The sequence below is a fragment of the Chelonia mydas genome, chromosome 16, assembly GCF_015237465.2.
Source record: "Chelonia mydas isolate rCheMyd1 chromosome 16, rCheMyd1.pri.v2, whole genome shotgun sequence".
Classification (NCBI taxonomy): domain Eukaryota; kingdom Metazoa; phylum Chordata; order Testudines; family Cheloniidae; genus Chelonia; species Chelonia mydas.
The window spans coordinates 24,907,280-24,932,116 of record NC_057857.1 but is presented as its reverse complement, the minus strand read 5'-3'; the positions used below and the strand labels follow the sequence as shown (position 1 = coordinate 24,932,116).

General features: G+C 40.4%; 1 protein-coding gene and 1 long non-coding RNA gene across 9 annotated transcripts in view; one reads left to right on the top strand and one right to left on the bottom strand.

The window, feature by feature from the left end:
* Positions 1-10,934: 10,934 nt before the first annotated feature.
* ZBTB43 (zinc finger and BTB domain containing 43) lies at positions 10,935-21,656 on the bottom strand. Of its 7 annotated transcripts, none has more exons than XR_005222573.2 (4): positions 21,509-21,656; positions 15,548-16,996; positions 15,289-15,401; positions 10,935-12,993 (listed from the first exon to the last, which is right to left on the bottom strand). XR_005222573.2 is itself a non-coding variant. In XM_037880089.2 (4 exons), exons 2-3 carry the CDS (start codon positions 16,971-16,973, stop codon positions 15,382-15,384), a joined length of 1,230 nt encoding a protein of 409 aa, XP_037736017.1. In that variant the 5' UTR covers positions 16,974-16,996; positions 21,509-21,656; the 3' UTR covers positions 10,935-12,993; positions 15,366-15,381. The 7 variants fall into 7 exon arrangements, 4 of the variants coding, with proteins under 4 accessions (XP_037736017.1, XP_037736015.1, XP_043386474.1 ...); XR_005222574.2 differs by having other exon boundaries at positions 15,366-15,401; XR_005222575.2 differs by having other exon boundaries at positions 15,764-16,996.
* LOC114019749 overlaps positions 21,313-24,837 on the top strand; it is a 218,544-nt gene continuing 215,019 nt past the window's right edge. For both annotated transcript variants that reach the window (XR_006286183.1, XR_003564748.3), the window contains exon 1: positions 21,313-21,496. This is a non-coding gene — a long non-coding RNA (uncharacterized LOC114019749). The remainder of the gene's footprint in view (positions 21,497-24,837) is intronic.

Sequence of the window (24,837 nt, the reverse complement as noted above, 5' to 3'; positions counted from 1 at the left end):
AATGACATTTAGACAAATACCATCTAAGCTGATATCTGGAACTGGGTCTGAAGAACCTTGGTGCATGATAACTGTCTTCTTCAAACTTATTGCTAACACAAAGATTTTGCGTGAATCAGAGAACTTGGTAATAAGATGTTGTAGGGCATCAACACTGTGGGCCACAAGGGCTGCATCATCTGCAAACAATAGGCCCCTCATGATCTCCTTCACCTTTGTCTTAGCTCTGATCCTTGCAACAAACCTCCATCATCTCTCGTGCTAAGATAGACTTCCTCGCAAACATCACGGAACACATGTTGAAACAGAAATGAGAAGTAAATATTAAACAATGTAGGAGCCAATATGCAACCCTGCTTCACTCCATTTATGTTAAATGAGTCAGACTCTTGGTTTTCATACATTACAGTTGCGTTCAAGACATCAGGTAAGGATTTCACAAGGTTTAGCAATATAGGTGGACAACCAAGCTTCTTCAGAACAATGTAAAGCCCTGATCGACTAACCATGTCAAAGGCTGACCCGGGCCAGCTGCAAGTGCTTAATAGTTCCGTGGATGTACCCAAAGAGCTCAATCTATTTAGCTTAACAAAAAAAAGACTAAGGGGTGACTTGATGACAGTTTATAATTATTTGCATGGAGAAAAAATATTTAATAATGGGCTCTTCAGTGTAGCATAGAAAGGTCTAACATGATTCAATGGCTGGAAGTTTAAGCTAGACAAATTCAGACTGGAAATAAGATGTAGATTCTTGACAGTGAGAGTAATTAATCGTTGGAGCACTTTACCAAGGGTCATGGTGGATTATCCATCACTGACCATTTATAAATCAAGATTGGATGTTTTTCTAAAAGATGTGCTTTAAGAATTTTTGGGGGAACGTTCTATGGCTCATGTTTTACAGGAGGTCAGACTAGATGATCCGACCTTCTGGCCTTGGAAATTATGACTGTGAGAATTCAATGAGACAGATGGGTTACAATTTGGTATTACACTGTAAGCAATTACTTCTGAAAATTAGAAGATATCCTTATGAGGAGGGGTATCAAATTCATTTTTGGGAATGTCCAAAAATTCATAGAATAGAATATCAGGGTTGGAAGGGATCTCAGGAGGTCATCTAGTCCAACCCCCTGCTCAAAGCAGGACCAATCCCCAACTAAATCATCCCAGCCAGGGCTTTGTCAGGCCTGACCTTAAAAACTTCTAGGGAAGGAGATTCCACCACCTCCCTAGGAAACGCATTCCAGTGTTTCACCACCCTCCTAGTGAAAAAGTTTTTCCTAATATCCAACCTAAACCTCCCCCACTGCAACTTGAGACCATTACTCCTTGTTCTGTCATCTGCCACCACTGAGAACAGTCTAGAGCCATCCTCTTTGGAACTCCCTTTCAGGTAGTTGAAAGCAACTATCAGATCCCCCCTCATTCTTCTCTTCTGCAGACTAAACATCCCCAGTTCCCTCATCCTCTCCTCATAACTCATGTGTTCCAGTCCCCTAATCATTTTTGTTGCCCTCCGCTGGACTCTTTCCAATATTTCCACATCCTTCTTGTAGAGTGGGGCCCAAAACTGGACACAATACTCCAGATGAGGCCTCACCAGTGTCGAATAGAGGGGAACGATCACGTCCCTTGATCTGCTGACAGTGCCCCTACTTATACATCCCAAAATGCCATTGGTCTTCTTGGCAACAAGGGCACACTATTGACTCATATCCAGCTTCTCGTCCACTGTCACCCCTAGGTCCTTTTCTGCAGAACTGCTGCCTAGCCATTCGGTCCCTAGTCTGTAGTGGTGCATGGGATTCTTCCGTCCTAAGTGCAGGACTCTGCACTTGTCCTTGTTGAACCTCATCAGATTTCTTTTGGCCCAATCCTCTAATTTGTCTAGGGCCGCCTGTATCCCTACCCTCCAGCATATTTACCTCTCCTCCCAGTTTAGTGTGATCTGCAAACTTGCTGAGGGTGCAATCCACCATCCTCCAGATCATTTATGAAGATATTGAACAAAACCAGCCCCAGGACCGACCCTTGGGGCACTCCACTTGATACCGGCTGCCAACTAGACTTGGAGCCATTGATCACTACCCGTTGAGCCCGACAATCTAGCCAGCTTTCTATCCACCTTATAGTCCATTCATCCAGCCCATACTTCTTTAACATGCTGGCAAGAATACTGTGGGAGACCGTGTCAAAAGCTTTGCTAAAGTCAAGGAACAACATGTCCACTGCTTTCCCTTCATCCACAGAGCCAGTTATCTTGTCATAGAAGGCAATTAGATTAGTCAGGCATGACTTGCCCTTGGTGAATCCATGCTGACTGTTCCTGATCACTTTCCTCTCCTCTAAGTGCTTCAGAATTGATTCCTTGAGGACCTGCTCCATGATTTTTCCAGGGACTGAGGTGAGGCTGACTGACCTGTAGTTCCCAGGATCCTCCTTCTTCCCTTTTTTAAAGATGGGCACTACTTGTTTATTATGGGCTGTGCAGCTGGGGATAAATGTAGAACTGCATTCTCTCCAGGATATGTAGCTGACATAGCACTCACAGGTTTGCACAATTAAGGGTGGATTATAACCTGTATGTAATGCCTAAACTTAATTATTTTCATTATATTTTGTTCAGTCACATTCAGCATCACTAAACTGAGAAAATGTGCTGCCTTTAAGACCACTGTTACTTTTGCCCTGTTTCTCTCCCTTCTCCATTCTTTGTCTCTCCATCTTCCCTGTCTTTGTGCATTTCCACTGTTTTTCCCTGCATTTCCTTCACTGCAGTAACTCCCAGTTCCATCTGGGGGTTCCAGTCCCACCCTGTTCTCCAAGGTATCTGATAAAATGATACTAAAAAAAATAGTTATTACTGAGCTATTAAGTGAAATCATTAGGAATTAGAATTCATGCACTAATTATATTAAGGGGGGGGAGGAGTCCACACCTTGAAGATAGCATTGCATTGACTTATACTAACTTTGCTTTTAGGTTTTCCTATCAGCCAAGAGGGCTAGAAACTTTCAGGTTTTGACACCTTTGATCTACAGTATAATTCTGACTTGGACTAACTCACTCAGATTTAGTATGTGTGGTGGTGGAGAGGAGACAAGGCAGGAGATACCCTAGCATACCTAGAGGGAATTCATATGGAGCAAAATTTCATCATCAAGTTCTTGAATGAGTTAAGTTACTCTGCTGCATTCAAAACATCTCAATCCCTTTCTCTTCACTGAAACATAGCAATAATTCTCTCTAGCTAAGTATTATTTTCCCTGGCACTTGGCTGTTGATTCAAGCTATTGTGAATACCAATTGTCTGCTAAAAGAATGAGGAGTACTTTTGGCACCTTAGAGACTAACAAATTTATTTGAGCATAAGCTTTTGTGAGCTAAAATCCACTTCATCGGATGCATGCAGTGGAAAATACAGTAGGAAGATAGATATATATATATACACACAGAGAACATGAAACAATGGGTGTTGCCATACACACTATAACGAGAGTGATCAGGTAAGGTGAACTATTATCAGGAGGAGAAAAAAACCTTTTGTGGTGATAATCAGGATGGCCCATTTCCATCAGTTGACAAGAAGGTGAGAGTAACAGTATGGGGGGAAATATGCATGGGGAAATAAGCATGGAGAATGACCCATTGGGTCATTACACAAAGTAAAACTATTTCCCCATGCTTATTTCCCCCCCTCTGCCCCCGTGACTCTCACCTTCTTGTCAACTGTTGGAAATGGGCCATCCTGATTATCACCACAAAAGGTTTTTTTCTCCTGCTGATAATAGCTCACCTTAATTGATCACTCTCATTATAGTGTATATGGCAACACCCATTTTTTCATGGTCTCTGTGTGTATATATTGTGACAGGGCAAGGCCAGATGGCTATGGAAAAGTACTGGGAGATAGATATATTAGCTCCAAGCTAAACAAATCGCTGGTACCAGGATAAGTGAAATGGCAGCTGCTCCAGGTCAATTAAGACACCTGGGGCCAATTAAGAACTTTCCAGAAGGCAGGGAGAAGGCTAGGTTGATTGGGACGCCTGAAGCCAATCAGGGGCTGGCTGAAATTAGTTAAAAGCCTCCCAGTTAGTCAGGTGGGTGTGCATGTCAGGAGCTGTGGGAGGAAGTTGCGCTGTTGGAGAGGCTGAGTAGTACACACCATATCAGGCAAGGAAGGATAACTTCTCACCTCCCTCGCTGGCTTATGATGAAAATGGCTCAGTAGACTGTGACTTCTGTCTCTAGAGAGAGAAGGGTTATGTGGAGGGTCACAGTGAGCCTCTGAGCCTAGCGAAATCCGCCAGGAAACGCGGGATCCATGGAGGCAAGAACAGTGCTTTGTCACAATATATATCTTCCTACTGTATTTTCCACGGCATGCATCTGATGAAGTGGGTTTTAGCCCACAAAAGCTTATGCTCAAATAAATTTGTTAGTGTCTAAGGTGCCACAAGTACTCCTCCTTCTTTTTGCTGATACAGACTAACATGGCTACCACTCTGAAAATTGTCTGCTAGAATTTGAATAGAATGGCTTCTCTCACAATAAGTGATTACAATTTCCCTCTGTTTTACAGAGCTTGGGCTACATAGTGACCTTGATCTGCTTGTGGAACTCCCACAAATACAAATTTCCTGCCTTTCTTTTTCTCCCCAATGTGTCTTCCCCCCTACCCCACCCCACCCACTTTTTCTTCCCTATGAATTTCAATCTCTTTCCCCCTGCTCTCCATTGTTGCCTACAGTGAAAAACTATATAACCTAGACTTTTTCCCCTTGGATGATACATCATCCCCTATGTTTCAGTTGTTTGGGGAAGAGAAAAAAAATAATTGAGAATAAATTGAGTTTATTAATTGAGAATAGTAATCTCTCTGTCTTCACATAAACACATGTAATATTAGGGTTTAAGAATGTCTGCTTTGTAGTTTGCCGAAAAAGGACCCAACTGATTATTGCAGGTCATTTTTAGTGGTTGTAGTATGTGTGGTCCAGTCATAAGTCTTGAGAGTTTTGGAGGCAGTTTCAAGACCTGAAAACTTCTTTCTGTAGCCTGAGTCTCAGACCAAAAGCCTAAGGTGCGTTAAGTATGTTCCCATCTCTTTTTTCTCATTTTCAGTCCTATGGCTTTCTGGATAGTGAAATTAGAAACAAGGGTCTTTCTTTTTGAGATTCTACTATTGGTGTTTTTGTCCTTTCTCCTATGAAGGTTATTTTGGTTTTCAGTTTTACAGCTTGTGTAGCTTATGGCCCATTTTACAGCTAGGAATGGTATATCAAAATAGACTGAAGGTATATTGATTTTACTTAATTTTTTATCTTTTCAGTGTGGTCCAAGGCCCATAAAAGGCTGAACCACCACTGGCTGTAATGTATAGACATAATGGTATGTGCTAAGGATGGCGTCCAATATTAATATTCTGTTTTTCTACAGATGTTAAGGTCAGAAGGTACCTTTATGAGCCTCTAAGCAGACCTGCATAATGCCGGTCATAGAATCTAACCCAATGACTTGTTTGAGGTTGAAGTAGGACATACTTATTAGAAAGATATCCAACTCTGACCAAAGATGTCTCGTTTGCTAGCATTTTTCAGTTTGTGTTATAACGTCAGTATTACTTAAGGGGTTTGTGTGTGTGTGTTTATTGAAGTAAACCCTTATACTGAAATTCACTGTGTATCGGGTCCAATGTTATTAAATGATTTACCCAGGGTTCCAGGACAGATTCTTATAATCATAAACCTTTGCCGACTTTCTGATTTCTCTGGGGACAACCTGTTAGAAAGATCAGATCTCATTACAGCTAACTGTGTACTTAGCAGTAAGCAATTCTGAGGGTATTTACATTGTGGCCTCTGTATAATCTTTTTGAAAGTTGCAATAAAATATTATGTTTGCTTATCAGAACCGGTGCGATAAGGTTAGGGTAAGAGGTGTTCCATACAGTATCAGAAATTCCATGGTTTTAAAAGTTGTGAACTATAGAGATTATTTTATGATCTAAATCATGTAGTAGGTGCCAAAATAATTCTCAGTGCATTGATAGCTGAGCTTGTTGTCATGGAGTCCATAGCTCCTTCATGCTGCTTAGATTTAGCAGGCACAAAAACAGGAAAATTAATATTTAAAAACATAGCAGCTAAATCAATTCAAACCAATTACTGAGGTCAGGAAAGGCCAGCTACAGGAATATCTGGATTTACAGGAGTCTCATGGTGATTTTCATGATGTGGCTGAGAACTTTTTACTATTTGATCAGTATCTACATCCAGATTTGCCCAACAAACATCCATGTAGGAAAGGGACTTTCCAATTCCTCAGCTTTAGGATGGTTTTTATTTAGATAAATGAACTTCAGAGCTTAGTCATGATCCGAACAGATCCTAGATGATTGGAAATGAGGGAATAAGTGGCAGCCAGGTTAAAGCTATTCAGTTTTTAAAGCTCCTTGTTGTGGAAGTATCAAAACAGATTCCCCAGGCCCTAGAAAGGGGATGCTGTCTCCTTTCATACAGGGCTAAATTTTGGTCTTAATACCATCAATTGAAGTTTTTCCATGGACTCACATTAACTTCAATAGCTTATGTGGGGAAGCCCACCATAGCTACAAAGCAGCAATGGCGATTTCTATTGGCTGTACTGGACCCTATCAGTTTATATGGAGCAGCATGAATTAGTATCTTAAGAAACTGCTTATGCTTTGTATCAATTTTTAGAGCCCTGATATCCACAGATCATTTTTGCGGATCGCACGCAGATACAAATTTTGTGTCCTCGCAAAGCTCTATCAATTTTGTGTAAACTGCAGTGGATTAAAATTCTTTTGCTTTCTTACTGTTAATTGTACATACTCTATTAAACTTCCTTTACTTAAAACAAAGATGGTTCGTGCTTAGTAAGTAGAAAAAAATTACTTTGAGTCTGAAAATTCAAAGGGGGAAAGGGAGAAAGACTTCTCTCAAAAAACACTTTTTTTTAACCATATTTCCCTTTTCACATGGAACGCCCTATCTGAACTGAACATAAATCCACTATCCATTCCTCATTCAAATTCTTCAGTTCAGTGTATGGGTGTGAAGTGGCAGTAGCTTGTAACGTACAGGAGGTCAGACTAAATCAGTGGTTCTCAACCAGCAGTATGCGTACCCCTGGGGGTATACAGATGTCTTCCAGGGAGTACATCAATGCATCTAGATATTTGGCTAGTTTTACAAGAGGCTACATAAAAAGCACTAGCGAAGTCAGTTCAAACTAAAAGTTCATATAGACAATGACTTGTTTATACTGCTCTATGTACTATATGCTGAAATGGAAGAACAATATTTATATTCCATTTTATAGTTATATAGTAAAAATGAGAAAGTAAGCAATTTTTCCATAACAGTGTGCTGTGACACTTTTGTATTTTTATGTCTGATTTTGTAAGCAAGTAGTTTTTAAGTGAGGTGAAACTTGGAAGAATACAAGACAGATCAGAATTCTGAAAGGAGTACAGTAGTCTGGAAAGGTTAAGAGCCACTGGACTACATAACCTAGTGGTCCATTCTGGCCTTAAACCTGATGATTCAAAGACCAGCAATTAGCAAATTAGCAATGGCTAGATTAAGGAGAAGATGATAGTTGATTCTTATTTTACGTATTTATAAAAACAAAATACCAAATGTTATAAGACTTATATACTCTTCTATCTTTCTTTCCTGCACCCCGCCCTTCGGATGTTGCAGGTCTTCTGAGAAGGTAAACTCTTTGGATGCAGGGACCAGCCCTGACCTCCTATTATTTGTACGATACACAGTTCATTAGGAGCCTACAGGCACTACTGCAATATAAAATACATAATACTACATAATCAGAAATAATTTAGAGGCAAAATCGTGTTTGGGTCTGTAACTTCCACTGAAATTAAAAAGTCACAAAACTAAAACCATGAACAGTTATTAGTATATGTAAGGGAATGTCTAGATTATATTTAATGGGTGCAAAAATAAAGTTGAATGAACTGCTATGTGTCACACGATTAAAGAAAAGTTGCTAAGCATGAAAAAGGAGCTGTTTGTGAATATTGATTTTTCTAGGGATTAGCTGAATGACCTGCTTTAAACTGAAGTAGGTCCAGTCTTTGTTTGGAAATCAAACATTCTTCCTGATCTGGAGCAACAAATGTCAGTTTTGATAGCTGAATGAAGGCCAAATGGATTGAAGCTGGGTAAATGATAGGTTTTCAATGGAAATACCTAAATTTGGATACAGGGGAAGGAGAAAAGATTAAATTCCATCCCTTACAATTGCAGTGTGAAATTACTGTCTTCCACAGTCACATAAAAAGAATTTGAATGACGTAAAGCTGCACTTGTATACTCACTTGAACATGATCTATATTTGCACTCCTCCAGTTAGTGGGGTGCTTTAAGCATGAAAAAAAGAGAAGAGAACACTGTAGACATTACTGACTTTAGTGTTTGAGAACCTTGGGATAGTCACTCAACCCCCTCATACATATTTAGAAACACTTGCCACAACGATGCATTGTTATACATGTTAAGACTAAACTAAGCCAAGTTTGAGACCTCATTGGCAGTTGGTCTATGCATTTTTAGGTTCTCCATTTAGAACTACTCAGTAGATCACAGGAATGAAATGCAAGGCACTCCCAAGCCCTTCATAGTACTACCAGCCCTAATCAACCCAAGGGCCATTAAAATATTCCTCTTCCTGCTGTCTTTTATTTTTCCCTGTTCCTTTCACTCACCTCATTCTCTTTCTTCTTACAGATCCTTCCTTGTCTCCAAAACAACTCTTTACTATTCCTCCCATTGTGATGGTAGTCAGTGTCCCACTTACCACCAGGACTGGCACCCAAGCCTACATTGCCTATAAAGCAGCATATACTATGGTAAACTTCTCTGAAAACATTAATCAACAATTTAAGTGATGGGAGCAGTGTACAATTTTATTGAATGTTGAGTTTAATTAAATGCTTTTAGCAGTCTCCTGTTACAGGATTTTTTCACATTTTGCCCACCAGTATTGGTTATAAAAGCCTATTCGATAGAAGGCAATCCTTGCTTGTATAAGGAATGGGTGTACAGGAGTAAGTAAAGGGCCTGTTCCTGAACTGCAAGGGGGAAGCCCTACAGCAGAAACAGGTATGGTTGTTCTCTGTTTGTGTTGGTCATGTGTGCAGGATGTATTGCAACCCATCATTGCTCACTACTAAGTAAAACACTTTTTATAGATAAATAAAATCTGCTGCAAGATGGAGTTAATCACCTGAGTTTAAATGATAATTATAAATTATTGTATTATTTTGGTGGAATTGAATTACATACTAGAGGCCACAAGCCCAGTGGACTCACATAGCACATTTCCCTTTAACGCTGGTAGTACCAAAAGCAATTATGAAGGCATACTGGAACCTTATCTAGAGTGGAAATTCTGTCAGCGACAACAGTGTTCCTTTTTATATGTTTGCAGACTGAGCATCTGTTCTATTCCTAAAGTTAATTTTGACGGGAATTACTGGTAGTTGTGCTTGTATGAAGAGAAGAATTGACACCACTTAAACTATGTGATTTAGTGATTTTTAGAAGTTGTTTGTGCAACATATTGTGCTAACTGGATACAGTACAATACACAGTTAAATTAAGGTAAATTGTTGTGATAAATACAAACAGGAATGTTAAGAGAACTGAAAACTTCATAGTGCTATGATTTTTTAAAAAAGATAATCTGTAAATGAAGGTGTTTGGTAATGTGATTTTAGAAATATCTATAAGATGGTACAACCATACACATCTAGAATACCAGTTTTAATAGACATCTTGGAACAAGTTAAAAGTAAATTCAACATTGGTCTCAATTAGCTTACTGGGAAGTTTACTTAAGAGAAACATGTTTTATATAAAATTAAACATTACATATTTAGGAGCACAGGGGTGAAAAACCTGCAAGTCTCCCCTTCAAGCTGCAATTTTTTTCCTCGTTAAGGCCTAAATATTAAGTAATTGTGGCACATTAGAAATCAAGTTGCTTACAGCAGAACAGATGCTAGAATCTGAACAACTAGTTACGGCATGCTGTTTATCTATATGAAAAATGGTTAAGGTGCAATGTGAGGAACCATTAGATCTACTTTGACCTCCTGTAATTAATACAGAACATAGAATTGAGTGTTCCAAAGGGTTTAAGAACTGCCAGTGGTACACAGGCTGATCTCCACTATATTGTGGCCCATATATCTTGATGCCTACGATAATGGCTGGGGCCTTATATATAGTGGGATTTATATCAACCAATAAAATGCAAAGGGTTCTGTTTGCCTCTTCACGTGCAAGCATAGTTAACAGTGGCAACAAAATTGAATCCTACAGCAATTCCCGTCACTGAATTCCCAGAGTCTTCAAGACAGAAGACAAAAGTAGCTGTTAAATTATGAACATTTTATTCTTGCTACAGGTGTTAGAAACAGTGTAACTGACGCTGATTTCTGGGACACTGACAGTCAAGTAGTTTAAGACTAGATCCCTAGCTCTCCCACTGCCAAGCCCAGATGTGGTATACAGTGGCCCAATGAAAGAAAAAAAAAAAAAAAAGGAAGAATCAAGAATATGGATTATATTGGTTAAGCAGGCACAGGGCCCTCAGTTACATAGTTTACATGTTCATCAGCCTGAAGTGTATTTAGAAGAAAAACTTACTAGGCAAAATTAGAAGGTAAACTTGATATGTCAATAAAGATGCATTACTAGGTGTACTTTTACTTATTTTATTATAATATGTAATGACTTTTTATTGTACTGGCTTCTTTTTGATGTACTGAAATTATGTTTGAGCTGTTATCTTTCATGGCAATAGCTAAACACTATTAGAGCTAAACAGGCACTCATTTTGTTTACTTAGAATTAAAAAAGGAAACATTTACAAAGTTGACAGATAACATTTATTAAAACATGTTATACCAAAAAGAGCATGGATCTCTTCTATAAGAAGAAAATATTAAACAGCAACATTAAATTAAGTAAAACCATGCTGTGCAATTAGGACAGCAATATTATATAGACAAAATTATCCAACCTTTGCAATACAGGCATAACATCTCACAAAGTATCAATAAGATATGCAACTTTACTATTATGAATGACATTTTGTTTATAATAAAAACTTTTGTATCTCACTTGCATAAACAGTTACATTTCTGGAAGAAAGATCCCTTGGAGAACAAAAAAGCAGCAGCAATTGACTTATGACACAGGCTTCAAGCAAAGTTATCAGAGTCTGATAATTTCATCACATTAAAAATATATTGGTTTTCCAGCATCTCCCCTTGGGGCACAGACAACTTAGAGCTTTTTAACTAAAAACTCTAACTACCCAGTTAAATATAATTAAATATAATCCTTTGCTGTTTTGAGAAAACTTCCAACTCTACTAAATAACGATGACAAACTAAATACAAAACTGCTGGCTCTCAGGATTCAAAGATGGGTTAGCTCTCTGGCATCAGCCCAATAATGTTCACTTTAGGTGGTCTGAAGGATGTCCATTCTTTCGTGTCCAGAAGTACAGTGATGTCAAGTATGGACCTTATAATAAAAGACATTGAAATATGGCAATCTCAGAGCTCCCTCCTGGCCTCTGATGTGTGGTATTTATCACAGTCTTAACAGGGAAGCTACATCAGAGGAAAAATTGAGACCAAAGATCTTTCAGTAGTACCATCTAGGGTCTCTCTGCTTGTCCTTGAAGCGATCAAGAATGGTTGCTACTTGAAACTGGGAAGGTGCTTTTATTTATTTATTTTTTTTAAATACTAGTGTGCAAAATGGGAATGCTAATATATAAACCCAAAAAAGGAGAAAAACGACTCCTGACAGACAGATTCACAGCTCCTCTGAGAAAAGAAGTCAGGTACTTGTCACTGTGACTTCAGGAGACTGTACTTCAGAATTGCAATTGCTTAGATACCATGGGTAATGATGGTCTTAAAAAACCTAGAGATGGAATTGGAAGGAATTTAACTTTAGTCTCCTTAGAGAGTTCTTATCACCAGCAGGCCATGCAGTGGACTCTCAGTAACAGAAGATTCTGAAATTGTTACCACTTCTTATCTCTCTACAATGATCCAGGTGTTTATAAAACATCCCCTCTGCAAATGTCTACTAGCAAAAAGAGGGGGATATTCAAGGGAAGGATAAAAAATTAACAAAACCATGTTTTTAAATGGTCTCATCTAAAATTATAAAGCATAAGCATAAATGCATAACATTCACCTTAAAATATATATTAAGTGGATCCCTTGTTTGCAAGACCAGAATGCATCTTTTATCCCTTACACAAGGCCATCCCAATAGTGGTGCTTATAGGCTCTGGAAGAAGCTGCATTCAGCTTTTCTTGTTTTAGTTAGCTAAGTGTGGATCATGTAGATTAATACCAAAAATCCAAGTGTCAAGGATTACAAATGTTAATGGAGTCATATATGCTGGATTTTCAACACAAAATGTCACAACCTATTGGGTGGAAACAGTATTAGATGTTAGAGTTACTATTCATGAAAAGTCATTAAAAGGATACACACACACCTACTACACCTGTATAAAACCTTTAAAGTGTCTCTTAGTACATTTATTTTAAAGCTCTATTTCAAAGTTTTCTAAATATTACTCCTATTTGAAGTCAACTTTTAAAAGTCCCATATAAAAGTCATCTCAAGCCAGTAAACGAAAGGGGTTCACAGGCAGCTCTGTAGGGTGGTCTGGGTCTGATGGAAGTATACTTTGTTATTCGACCATAGGTTCTCAACTTGGGGTTTCCAACCACCCTCTCTTTTTTATGGCCAGATGGGTCCCCAAATCTTCTCTGTTGTCCTTTGGGGGGTCACAGTATGGAAAAGAATGACAGCCACTGTACTGGAACAATCTTGAAGAGAACAGGAGCATTATCTCCTCCAAATGGAACCATGAAAGTCACAAAAAGTACTCCCTGTATGTGGTAAGGAGGTGGGGAAATGGAAAAAAAGGGCCAGTAAGTACAGGAACCCTCTCCCTACACTCATGTAAACACACAAGGAAATAACCTGCTATCATTATAAATTTCAATATTAAATAGTGAGTGTAAATGTGGAAAGAAACCATAGAAGGACTATATAATTTCTAAATGTAAAAAAATGTATAAAGATTTTTAAATACAAAGTGCTTTTATACATTGATCAGGTTACAGTGTTAGTGAACAGATAGATCCCTGTTTAGTTACCTTGAGTACATGGGTTAGACAGCAATTATCACCCCCACCCTGCTTTGATGTTCAAGTAAGTGCTAAGAACAGGAACTCCTTAGTGCTGACCATTTGTATGTCCATTGCCAGCAATGGACTCATTTTCTGTACTCAAAATTCTGTATGAAAAATATCTGAAGAATTGATAGAGTAAAATTTGAGAGCCTTTAAAAAAACCCATTTTTACTTAAGTTTAAGTAATATGCCAAAGAGTTGCAGTAATAATAGCCCACCAAGTAATGAAGCTCACCTTTGTGTCAGACATTCATGTTCAGGATACAGTTTGGTTAGATGTTAAAATAATTTTTTAATTGGGCTGTTAAGCAGATAAAGAAGAAAAACAGCTAAAAGGGGAATTACTGGTTTGTGTGTGTGGCTTTAACATAATGGGTCATGTTGTATTTTAGTTCCATGATTCTACAGATTGCAGAATCTGGATGCAACTTGGGGCCAGTCATGCTTGGTAGCTATTTGGTCCTGGCTAACTATTTTCTTACAAGTTACCAGTGCTGGAAGAGGGCTACATGTATGTAGACTCACCTCTTCTGATTGTGACCCCAGTGTATGCTAAGAAGGCTTTTTCGTTCTTACACCAGGTAGTAAACTACATCATAAGGTTAACTGCTTCTGAGTAGGAATGCAAAGGCTTTCAGCCATTTTGAGCTGCCTTCTTCAACCCCTATCTTATCTCCACCTTCACAACTGGTGCATTCCCTGCAGCCTGGATGGATGTCAAAATCTCCCCAAACTACGACACTGCTCCATCTGCTAGAGCATTAGTCCAGTGTATAATATATCCTCCTCATAGCGCACGAGTGCCACCTTCCCACAACTAAGAATCCAGAATTGCTCACAAACCTGAAACTTGTGCATGGCACCATGTCCCACTGTGTAATTAAAAGGGATCCAACTAGGGTAATTTAAATTTTGTCAGCAAGGGCCTTCATTTGGAGAGAAAACAGCTCTGACCTTCTTGTGTCTCTGAATGTGATCAGAGTCACAGTAATTGACAATCAAGAACATGTATTATGGACCCCACTGTTCAAACAGTAGAGGATTAAATATTTAAATGACAGTTTATCAATGACTAATAAGAACTTCCTGAAGCAAGTCTCTAGCTCTTCAGATTTAAGAGGATAGAAATTTTCAAACAAGTTTTAGTACCAAAAAAACCCAAGTCTGTACTGTACAGTGAGTTTGGTACTTGCTACTGCAGTAAGCCATGAAAATCTGAAACTTGAGCTATAGGTTAAAGGCTTTATTGAGTGTTGGAATAATACCAACTATGCACTTAAAAAAATAAAAACATTTTGATAAAATGCCCTCTTGCTACACACACACTTCTACAAGTTCTCTTACGATGTGGCAGCCAAGATTGAAAGACAGCCCAACCGAATTTACCATCATACACTGCAGGGGTACAAACAAATGAAGTTTTAATGTAACTGTCTCTTAAATTTATGCAGCACACATCATGATATATCCAAGTGCTTTACAAAAACGAACAAATAGAACTAGGCCCAGTAACGAGACAGAACCAGACACTCTACCAGAGAAAAATATGAGTAAACAAACAAGTAAAGGAAGGCTTGACTCAAAAAGTGGCTTTTCACTAAAAAATATAGCTATCTGAAGGCTATTTAATGACCCATGTTAAGTAAGTTGGTGACATCTGTTCAGTTCCCTGCTGACAGCCAGTTCTATATAACTAAAATCCTTTATTCATTTATTAAAACAAAAACACCTGAATCCTGCAATTTCTACACATAGCTAACCTATGCAACCTTGTGCTACTGTTACCCTTATTGCCACCTTCTCATGCATAAAGTTAAGCACAGGAATAAGTGTTTGCAGGATTGAAGCTTTAAGATTGTGGGGTTTGGGTCTGGAACTTACAGTATGTTTATTTAACTCTTAGCACAATGTAGCCTTCGTCACAGCCCTTGAGCACTACTGTGAAACAAATAATAAATAACAGCAATAATATATAACAAAAAAAATCACCACAATTGGCCTCATTAGTTACAGTCTCAGCAGAGGGTCCTATGAATAAGCCATGGAGATTTGAACTTCCCTCTCACCTCTAAAGGGGTCCCATCAGGGCAGGGTTGAAGCACCTGCAGTGGAGACAGTAGATGGACAAAAATTTGGTCTGCTCACAGCTGTATCAGCAACATCCTTAGAACTTTGAAAAAACCAAAACCTTAAATTTTACAATAGCAAGTACCAGACAATATTTGCATAATTAGTTTATTTTGCTTACTCTGCTAAACAATTATAAGTCTTATGTTTTAGTTCATCTCAGTAGTATTCTGCTCAGCTTTGGAGGCTTGGTATGACTTAGTACAAGAAGTTACGTGCCGATGAAAACTGTCCCTCCACATAAATCTTTTCCCACAGATATTACACTCGTAAGGTTTTATGCCTGTGTGGATTTTCATATGGCCGACAAGATGATGTTTCATTTTGAATTTCTTACCGCAGACACCACAACCATAAGGCCGAAGACCCAAGTGCATGCTCATGTGCCGATCCCTCTGACTCTTGTGTGTAAAGCTTTTACCACACTGACAAGGATATAGTTTGTCAGTAGGTGAGAATCCAGAGAGAGTGGTTTCTTCTTTAATTCCTGTAGTCATTTCAATGCTCTCACCATACCCTGCTGCTATCATAACATCTTGTCTGTGAACATTTAGATTTCCATCTGCCCTTTCACCAGAAAATTCTTCCATAGAAGAGCCATAGAAATCAACTTGCTCATCGTAGTTATTTTCATCAGCCTGTTCATCAAATTCTGCCTCCATCTTTTTGTCACTTACATGAAAGTCTTCAACTCCTGAAGACTGGATAGAATGCTCTGTCTGAATGACATTCATGGATTCAGACACCTGGTGCTCATCATAAGTATGTGCATCTACGCCTTCACAGTCCTGTTCAAATCTTTCTGGTTTCACATGGATCCAGCGCTTGTGTGACATGATGCTGGGTTTGCTATAGATAGGCCTTGTATACTGACACTCTGCACTGTCGCTGGCTCCCTCTTCGCCATCCTGACTTGTCATTCCTGTGCTGAGTCTGTCATGTTCTGCTGAAGAATTACTGGGAAGGTACTCATGTTCTGTTAGCTGCGATGACAGCTCATCTTTAGAGCTTTCTTCTTCATTTTCACCATCCCTTAGCTCCTGCACTTTGTGGAAGTCTGGCTGTCCTCCAGAGCCCAGCTCAAAGGTTTCAACAAGCCCATTATAGCTACTGCTGCTTGGGGACTGATGATCACTGCCATGATTCATCTTCTGACAGAGAACTGTTGGGTTCCCTTCTAACACTTCAGTGCATTTGTCTACTACGTGCCACATCTGAAGGAAACTTGCTGCTGTCAGATAACTGACAATTTCTGGAGCAGGCATCACCAACCGTCCTGTATAAGTAGACAGAAGGATGTTCTCAAACACTCTTGGATTCATCACATCTGGAAGGACTATTCGCCTGCTATTTTTCAGGAGCACTTGGTCACAGAAGTAAGGTGAGCTGGCTGCAAGGACAGCTTTATGGGCTCTGAACAGATGGCCCTGAACTACAATGGAAACATCACATAACTGTCCCTGCTGGCGCTGCTGGTTCAACTTCTGCAAAATGGTGCTAGAAAAATCAGGAAATTCCACTCGAAAAGAGTTTGTCCCAGACTCCATTTCATTACAAATCTAGTGTTGTGCTGCAAGAGAGAGGAAAATATAACCAGTTTCAACATAACTAAGCAGCATTTATGATGAGACTAAGTTTGCTCATTCCACTCTCTTATCTTCAAGTCTTTCCTCTTTTTAGAAAGGGACACTTAAGTGGGCTGACATGTTTCAGATAAGTGGGTTTACTTACCCAAAGAAACAAAACTTTTAGGAACCTCCACAGTTGCCAGGCTGTTTCTACCTTTTCTATTCCCCTTAGTCTTTCGATTTTAAAAATGTTCTACAAGATCACAAACTGCTGCACCATCTGTGCACAAACATGAAGGTTGGATATCTAAGCTGTATTGTGTATTCTGTACAACTAGTTATTCTATGGGGATAGGGTTACTCATGCACGTGGTTAGGAGGGTCAAGAGTAAAAAAAAGTGGTTATTTTGATGAGATTACTGCAGTAGGGTTGCTTGCATTTCTTATTAAATAATTCCACAATGTCCCAAAGTTTCTCAAGTGGGAGAAATCAATTCTGTTTTCCAACTGCCAGCCAAATCATCTCCTCAAACTTTTCTTTAAGAGCACACTGGCCCCTTTTAAGAAAGGAATTCACTCTAAGTTATTTATATATGTTATTTCATACTTCAATATGACAAGTCACATATTGCAAGAAAGTGACTGTCAGAGTCCTAAATAGAGCAGACTTAATGACCTTTATTATGAACAATATTTTTCTGCCCCTCATTTTTTAAAAGGAGAAAGAAGTAGATGTTGCTAGTGGGGAGCTGAGAGATCGTTACAGTGACACAAATTTTGATCTTTTTCAAATGTTACTTTATTGCAAAACCCCTTGATTTAGCACCTTTTAAAGTATGTGTTTTTCTTGCTTAAACTGGAACCTAACAAGACTAAACTCTTCAAAGAAACTGAAGGTTATTAAGGGTCTCAAATCGTTCAGCTGTTTAGTTACAAAAGGAAGAGAAGTACCTGGGCTCAAAGTCTGTTACAAGATAGTAAAGAAACAGAGATGATTGATATTTTAAAGTTTTATTTAAAGTACCAAATTATAAGCAAAGACATAGGCCAACAGGGGTGTATAGTTACTGGGTTACAAATCCTTAACAGGAATTATGGAAACACCAAAATTTTTTTATATAATTGCATTTGAAATGCTAATGTGGTCAAGACCTATAGAAAGGCCAACTTTAACTTCCCATTTAGCTGTGTGGATATATTTGTAGATTACGTAACTGAAAACTTTAAAAAGAGCACAAGGTTGAATCAGATGTGGTGTGGTCAGATGCTATTTGAGCTTCCAGAACTTTTTACACATCAGCTACTTGAAAGAAAAACTATTATTTTTTATGATCAACAGAATGAAAGAAACTATTAGACTGTGACAGTCGATCACAGGAATACACTTTTCACTGCATAGTATTCAGATTTTCTTCAAATTATCTATCTTGTTGACATCTTTATCTCTTAGAACAAAGTTCTGACTTTCAAAAAAAGTGCCTTCTAACGTTTAACAGAGATTGGACAAAAATCTAGGAAAGAAGCCCCAATTCACTCATTGAATCATAGAAACATAGGGCTGGAAGGGACCTTGAGAGGTCATCAAGTCCAGTCCCCTGCACTGAGGCAGGACCAAGTAAACCTAGTCCATCCCTGACAGATGTTTGTCCAACCTGTTCTTGAAAGCTTACAAAAAAAATGAGGCTTCCACAATCTCCCTTGGAAACCTGTTCCAGAGATTGACTTCCCTTAAATTTAGAACGTTTTCCCTAATATCTAACCTAAAACTGCCTTGCTGAAGATTAAGCTCATTCTTCTTATTACAAACAAGCACATGTATGCAAAATTTGACAGGTATCATTATTTCATTTAGGAGATGCTAAAGAAACAGCATCACTATTTGCATGCAACGCACAGACTACACAAAGAGAATGGTGATGCAAGTCACCCATAACAATTCAAACAATAACTCATGATTATATAACCTCTTTCTGGTCATTTTGGAGGCAGAGATCCACTTTGCATTCAAAACAGAAGTTGCCAGAACTCCATCCAAAATTTAATAAGGGGAAAGGAAAGATCTACATTAAGGCTAAAAATTAAAGCAGCATAATTGTTTTGCCTTTTTTTTATTTAGTTAGAGGTCTTACCCCCTCCCCCCCCCCGCAAAAAAGTGTGACCCACTGAAAGTGAATAAACACAATATACTTATTTGCATTTGTGTGTAACTAATCAGCATTCCTCGTAACCTCACTACCATTTACAGGAGGTAAACAGACGTGTATTGGAGTATTTGTGGCACCTTAGAGACTAACCAATTTATTTGAGCATAAGCTTTCGTGAGCTACACATCGATGAAGTGAGCTGTAGCTCACGAAAGCTTATGCTCAAATAAATTGGTTAGTCTCTAAGGTGCCACAAGTACTCCTTTTCTTTTTGCGAATACAGATTAACACGGCTGTTACTCTGAGACGTGTATTGAATTGTCATAGGATCATTTTCAGTCACTCATGATGGGTGATCATTATCTGATATCAATTTGTCCAATAACTGATAGAAAGTGCCAGCCAGTCAAAATGCTGAATGGTTGATTTCCTTTTAAACCATCAGATTATTAATAAAAGTATCAGATTTTAAAATCTGTTAGTGGAAGGAAAGCTATTTCTGAGGTCTTACCAACCAGTTAATTGCCTTGTATCTGCTTCTAAGAGGGCTCTTTTGGGAAGTAGGAACCAGGTAACAGGTCTAATGGAGTCTGCATGTTTAATCTTAGTATTTACCAGTGGTCCTCATTTTCCTTCTTTCATTCCCTTCACTCTTTCCTACAGATATTGCTTCTCTTTTACAGGAGTGCAATCAGCTCTTATTAGGAGCATCGCTTTCCTTATGCCTATGCTAAGGCTGCAGGCATCCCAGATAAAGAAAGAAACCCAGTCTCTTTGCAAGAATTCCAGCCCATGCAGCCTATCATGACAGCGATGCAAAAACAGTACTGTCATGGATAAGTTATTTTCTGCTTTGCAGAAGCACATGACAAGGCTACCGAAGTGCAGCTCTTCAGTAACAACATAACAGGCAAGAATCATTTTACTACACAATCTCTATTTAGTCATATGAATTTTTTGCATTTTACTATGAAAAATGCCATCATTTAGGAAGAAGCAGACTGCCGTTACCTCTTTTCCTGTATTTAGGAACAACTTGTCTTCCATGATTATCCTACTATAAGAATTCTTATTCTTTATAACAAATGCTATGCTAAATGCATTTTTGAAAGACATTACTATGACTACCCTAAACTACCATCTTTCAACAAGCATACATCCTAATCCCATAAAGATGTACACAACAGAATACATGTGGGTTCAACATGGTAACATTTCTAGAAGGGATCTGTTTTCTTGCTGTTGTATACAAAGTTTACCATTAAAAATAAAAGTGTTTACATAAAGGCAGTCAACTTAATCATACTGTAAACAAAATTTTCTTTACATATTATTAAGAAGTTAGATATCAAAAGTGAAAGTATTTTTAAAATGTTGTTTTCTTTTCACTATTTATTGTCTGTGTTTTCTTATTTTATTTCTTTCATCTGGGACAATGAACATCAATAAAACTTTTCCTGTTTTGTTTAAAGAGAGTTTTACACTCTTAGTACTAGGATGTTTGGGTTCAAACATTGCAAGATAAAATATTATTAGAATAATATATTTTGGAAATAAATAGTTGGTCTTAAATTTTATAAAAGCTTGTTTTTACAAAATTTGGTACTTTATTATTGGTTATGCAGAGCATCTCAAGGCTCAAGCACATTAGCTGCACTACATGTATTAAGAGTTCATGCCCAGAAAAGTTTACAATCTAAAAAAGACAAAGGAACTATTATACCCATTTTACAGATAGAAAGTTGAAGTACAGAGAGATTAAATGATGTGCCCCAGGTTACTAAAGAAGTCTATAGCAGAGCCAGGCACTGAAGGAAGGATTTGCTTTTGTATAGCCAAAGGTAGAAGGCGTCTACGACCGGCGCTGCTCGTGAAGCACTGTCTAACTACGTAACTTTGCAAAGCGTGTTGCAGAGCTTGACCCTCGGCAGCACAACTCAGCCCGCCTCCGGTGGATGCCCCACTAAGCTTCGAAGTGAACATCCCCCCGCGAGGCATCTGCCCCGTTAACAGCCGTGGGCTGAGGGCTTCCACGGGGCTGCCCATCCCACGGCTGCTTTGTGCCCGCCCCTGCCGGCCGCTGGGCGCCAGCGGGGCTGAACGGGGTGCGCCGGCGCCCACCGGAACACGACGGCCTCGCCCCCAGCCGGGAGGGCCCCGCCCAGCGAGCGGCGCCGCGGGGGCTGAGGGGAGGCGCCGCTCTGGGACGGAGAGGGCCGGGGGGCCAGGGCCGGGGCCGGGCCCAGGCCGCGCCACGGGCAGTCAGACCCAGGCGGCGAAGCGATGAGACTCGGCCCCTCTCACCTCCCGCCGGAGCGAAGGGGGAGCCCGGGCGTCCCCCTCTGCGCCTCGACCCAGGTAGGGCCTCACCTGGGCGGCGGAGGTCTCTCACATGGCCGGTCCCGCTGCGGGGCCCCGATCGCTGCTGCTACCGCCGCCACTTCCCGGCCTCGGCCCGGCAGCGCGCGGAAGCGATCCCCCTGTGCGCGCTTCCGCTTCCGGGTCACGCAGCACCGGAACTGTTCCACCGGCTCGGGCCGCGGGGGGCGGGGCTAGACCCGGCTGTGAGCTCGAGCTACGCCGTGCGCGTGGTGGCGGGCGCCTCTCCTAACGGCCGTTTCCGTGACAAGGGGCGTAGCAGGCCCCAGTTGTTCTAGGTACTCCACAAATGGAGGCCGGGTCGGTCCCAGGCCTGAAGAGCTTCCAGCCCAAACCGGCGAGGCGGGCTCGCCCGGGAGGGAAATGGCCGCACAGAGAGCTGCTCGAGCTCACAGCGCAGGGCCCAGCGGCGGGAAGGGAACCGAGGTTCTGTAAATCCAGCCCACTGGCCTAAATGGCTTCTTTGCCTATCTGACTCTTACCTAGAGCTCTTCGTTTACTTTACTTACAAAAGGAAATTGGATACAGAAAATATTCACCATGCAGAGACTGACAGATGCAGAGACGCCTGTAGGAGGACTTGTGGCACCTTAGAGACTAACCAATTTATTTGAGCATCAGCTTTCGTGAGCTACAGCTCACTGCATCGGATGTTACTCTGAAACCAGAGGCGCCTGTGTAGCTTTAGGGACATAATTCGTGGAGGATTTGGCATTTTATTTTAATCTTATAACCAGGACAGGAATTGAAGTCTTCCTGCTCATATAGAATGGTTTAGATTGGAAGCTCTTCAGGGCAGAGATGTTGTTTCATTTGTTTTGTAACGTATGTAAATTTACATCGCTGGAACATTATGGAGTAGACTGCTCACGACCTTGATACATCATCCTTTAATTTAGGGGCGGTTTGAACTGATCATTATGCTGGCCTGTGCCTGAATGTTCTACTTTACTCCTTTACAGAGTAAGACTGAAGTAAATGAATTTGTGCTCGAAATGAGGGATGTCGCTGATAGTAAGAGGCAGCTGAGAGGAGCAGATGTGGTCTCTGAGCTATCCAGTTTCTCATACTTGTTGTCCTGGGTTAGGGCAAGTATCCAGTTTAACTTCAGTCATGTTCTGATATAAAATCATTTACAATACAAATTTGAATGAGAAAGAAGACCATAGTAAAGAGTTAGGGTCTGATTTTGCAAGGAACTTGTGGTGGTAAACATCTGTGTCTGTGAAGAGTATTATTGGTGTTACTGGGCCACAATGGAGGCACAGGGTCTCTCTGTGTGTTTCTTGGTGGAGAGTCAGGGCTTTCATTTTTCCTTTTGGCAGATAGGTAGACTCCAAAGATAAGGCAAATTCATGAGAACTTATCCCTGACAAACTTTATGACCCAATCACACCCAAGTCTGTAATACACTTGTAGAACACAGAGACAGCTGTGTTACAAGAGTTGCCTTATAAAAGGAAATGCTCTGTAGATTGGCTAACTGTCTCCAGCATAGGAACATAATACTGTTATTTATCATTTGTATAATGTAGGAAGCAGAGACGCCACTAAGGACTGAGCCTCATTGTGCCAGGTGTCGTACAAACATAGAGTAAAAGTCAGTCTCTACCACAAACATCATAAAATCTTGTAATCAGATACGCATAGATAAAGCACCACTGACTTTGCTTAGCGGGTGCATGTGTGGGGGTGCAGAACTGAGCATGATTAAAGAGAAAATTCAACAAGTAGGTTTAACAAATGATAGGAGGGGAAAAAAGAGAGAAAGGATTAGTGCAATGAGAAGATCATGTACTTGAGTTCAGTTGTGGAGCGGGACTTAAAGTTAAGCATGTGAATAAGTGTTTGCAGGGTTGGAGCCCATGTGATCCCAGTTCAGTTAAAAAGATGTAATTGCTTGTGTAACCCTTCTGCCTGTCAGAGTTGGCAGCAACCAGGGCCGGGTTCAGTATGTAGGGGTTCCATTCCAATAACACAATGCAAAACCGGCTCGAGCCCCCGCCCAGTGACCTGGGACAAATATATACCACCTCCGCTGGGTGCCTCCAAGAGGCAATACTTCCCCTCTTGCAAGCACATAGTCTGAGTGTAGCAAAAAGCCTTTTAATAACAGAGAGAAACAATGTGGCGTTATGTTGGGGAACCACCACCAACAGGATTCATAATACAACCCATGAGCAAAAAACCCACCCCAAGCAAATTGGGGCATGTCCTTTCCCTTTGGTTCTTGAGTCCAGCAACCCAAAGTCCCAAAAGTCCAACAACCCAAAAGTCTCTGTCCCTGGTTAGGGCAGCCCCAGAGTTCAAAAGTTCATTTGCAGAGTTTTACCTCCCAACCTGGGTGGAGATTGGGGTGGGGGGGGAGTTTAAGGAGCACCTTACGTGGTCCAAAGCTGATGGCCCCACCTCTCCATGGGGCTCCGGTCTGCCAGCCACCCCATGAGCTGCTCTAGGCATCCAACAAACCACTCTGCTCCACAAACTGCTCCACCATATATCTTCAGGCTCCCCCACTACTTAACAGAACACTCAGTGATTTCAGCTGTAAGTAAGTTTAGCTCTTTTGTGATTTCAGCTTGTAGTAGGGGAGCCTCAGTGCTGGTGCACCATTAGCCCAAAGTGAATTCGGCTCAGCAGCCTGTAACTAGACTCCCAATGGAATCAAAATTAGCTCTGATATTTCACAGTGGAGAGAGGAGGAAGTGCAATTAGCATGTAAGTACCAAGTATTAATACCTGCCCCCAGCCTCTCTCAAGTCACAGAGTTTTGGAACCCATATGCCTTGCCTAGCAAGTGCTCCTTAGTTGATGGCGAGTCCCTCCATCATAACAAAAGGCCAAGTACAGTTCCACTGTCCTTGATTCCCATAATCAGGGTAATAACAATTTATTCTTCCTGCCCCAATAACAGAGACACTGGGGATCCCACAGCAGCCAAAGTGACCATTTGGGCAGCTATAGCCTCATTCTAGGCGGTGTGGGTGTGCCTATGCAAATGAGATCAGCCCCTGAAGTTCTTTTCCACAAGTTGCCACACCTCACCACCAGATGTCAGGGTGGAGCTCATCCTGACTTTGCTTACACTTGTAATCTCTGCCTATGCTGTTTTTTCACAGTTTTAAATTACTGTTTTTATTACCTCTGTAACAACATGGTTTCACTGAAGGAGGGGGCCAACACTGGCATTCATTTCAGGGAATCTGCAACCCTAGAGCTCCTCTCATCAAGCGTGGAAGCCATTATCTCCCTTCACAACGGGCATTCATTCCCCTTTCAGTGAACAGATAACACAGACCCAGAGTAAACCAAAGCTTATG

Bases quoted from the DNA above. Each gene is read 5' to 3' on its own strand.
- ZBTB43 (XM_037880087.2), bottom strand. From the start codon at position 16,973: ATGGAGTCTGGGACAAACTCTTTTCGAGTGGAATTTCCTGATTTTTCT.